Source organism: Pterocles gutturalis, unplaced genomic scaffold (genome assembly GCF_000699245.1).
Source record: "Pterocles gutturalis isolate BGI_N339 unplaced genomic scaffold, ASM69924v1 scaffold48600, whole genome shotgun sequence".
NCBI lineage: Eukaryota > Metazoa > Chordata > Aves > Pterocliformes > Pteroclidae > Pterocles > Pterocles gutturalis.
This window is the reverse complement of record NW_010147696.1, coordinates 14,774-16,994: the sequence shown is the minus strand read 5'-3', so window position 1 is coordinate 16,994 and position 2,221 is coordinate 14,774. Positions and strand designations below refer to the sequence as shown.

Here is a 2,221-nt window from a genome sequence, read left to right as displayed (position 1 = left end):
TAGGTAATAAAGGATACTTGCTGTTCTGTCTTCTGCTACTGAATAGCACTAGACATAGGGAAACTCCCTTTGAAAGTCTGTTCAGTGCATCCTTCCCTGTTCCAGGGGAACACGGGAACTCCCACTCGTTGTGGGAGTTCAGGAGGCAGGCATGACACTACTTGTCTTGGCTGTCTCCGTTCTGACCCACATCTGCAGGTGGTTGGTTTATGCCAAATATTATTTGATGACTTGCCTTACTTGGCTCCTATGCAGTAGATATGCAACATGCAGAGATGGTCCAGTTACCTCTTGGGGAATTCAGTGCTGCTCTTATGTATCGAGCAACTGGGTAGAAGTAAATGCTGAGATCAAAGTTTGGGTCGTCCTCTGCTTCTACTCCGTAGTAATCCACAGGCAGGTCTTTATAGAACTTGGGTCCAGTATCAATGCGAAATCGGCCAGCAGCGGCATTCACAACATGGGAGATGCCCATTTGGCTCAGCTGCACTTTGTCACGAGCAACATACCTGGAAGAAGGACAGTGGGTTATATTTGCTGCTGCATTACAATGTGGTGTAGAACATGCTGCTGATGGTGCAGTTTGTTAAAAACGTATGAAGTTGTAGTGGCTATTTTCTGACAGGTTGATCACGTCCAAAGTGTCCACCAAAATGCTTCAAGACAGAAGAAACTGACTTTTACATTTCCTCTATTTTTCTCCCAAACATCAGTTTAGGTGGTTCTTCTCAATTGATGAAAAATAGAAAGGTGGTGGTGGTGATATTTCTGCACAAGTTGAGAGTTTTCTGGTTTGCTTTCTCACCAAGTCACCTCTGCTGAGCATCTGTCCGTTCAGGGGACTGATGCTATCTGTCAATGTGAGGAGAAAGCGAGGTTGATCCTGTTTTACCTAGCTCTGGCGTGACTGCCTGCAGTACTGATGCCATGGCCCCCACCAACCTCTTGCAGTGTGGGACTCCTGTGCTAATGCAGGAGGATAAATCAGGAGAGGGAATATTCTTTTCAGATAGTTAGGATGACTTTATGCTACAGCATCCTATGCACAGTTCAACACTTAGACTTACTGTAAGGGGTCCCCAAATTAGTGTCTAGCTCTCTTTTTTTAAATAAAGAGTGGAAGATTTGGGGGGAAATAAGGCAGGGGCTAAGAGCTGCATTAACACCTTCAACCCTTCCCTCTGTCTTACAGGTCTCCCACGTAAAGGTTTGGCCAGACTTCATCCACGTGCCCCGTGCGGTGTGTGCCCATGCAGAGCAGGCGCCGCAGCTCCTCCAGGGATGGTGTTCGGGCGCTGCTCTGGCTGCCAGGCATCCGGCTCGAGGCACTCCTTATCTTGGGGCGCAGTAAGTCCCTGCTGCACGGGGAGTCCCAGGACATCCTGAAAGATGGAGGGCAGACGTTCACCACCAGCCAGAAACATTTCTCAGGTCACCCTCTCTTCTTCTCACCTTCCCTTACCCCTTCATGAAGCTTGCCCACAGTTACAGTAGTGACCTTTTCGGGGCAGATACTGCCTTTCTCTTGTGTGTTTATATGCTTGTCACAGCAGAGGCCATGACTGGACGTGGGAATGCTGTTGCAATCCAAACAATGACAGTCCAGTGGCTCACATAGTCTCACATTGTGTTTCAGACAATGATTTCAAAGCCTGTGCTTCTAAAATAAAGTTTTATATTGTTACGGCAAATTAGAATTGATAGCTTTTGCAAACTACAATGCTTAGGGCCTCGGTAGGCTTATTTTGACCTGACTACTCAACCCCTCTTTTTAGATATGTCAAATAGTTGATTAAAACTTCATTATTATATTTTTAAAGATTTTTTTTATACAAAGTGGGAAAGTTCATACTCCTATCTGGAATTCTAGACACTATTATTACTGCTGTGAAGCAGCCCAGTCCTCAATATGCCAGCACCAGAGTTCTGCTTTCAAATGGAAACAGGTAATGCTACAGAAAATGTGTTGTGTAAAGGTAGCCACTCAGGGGGTATAGAAACAAGTTACTAATTTGGTATGCTGAGCTTTTCCTTTAACCATGTAACTAGGACTCCTTATATATACTTAAACTGATTTGTCTTTTATAGTTTGCTCAAGAAACTGAGCTCAGCTGAATAGAATTGGTCATGCAAAATCTTATTCACTGGCTAGCTCTTAATTGTCAGCTTCAACACAGGAAACTCTGTAAGGAATATTTTTGTTCTTTCCAACTCCTCATGA

General features: G+C 44.7%; 1 protein-coding gene across 1 annotated transcript; it reads right to left on the bottom strand.

Annotated features, from left to right (window-relative positions):
* Positions 1-288: 288 nt before the first annotated feature.
* On the bottom strand, positions 289-1,381 carry LOC104470981 (the record flags this gene model as incomplete). Its single annotated transcript, XM_010086128.1, has 2 exons — positions 1,191-1,381; positions 289-509 (listed from the first exon to the last, which is right to left on the bottom strand). Coding segments are annotated over exons 1-2 (412 nt in total), but the record flags the coding sequence as incomplete, so codon positions are not given.
* Between the last annotated feature and the right edge of the window lie 840 nt (positions 1,382-2,221).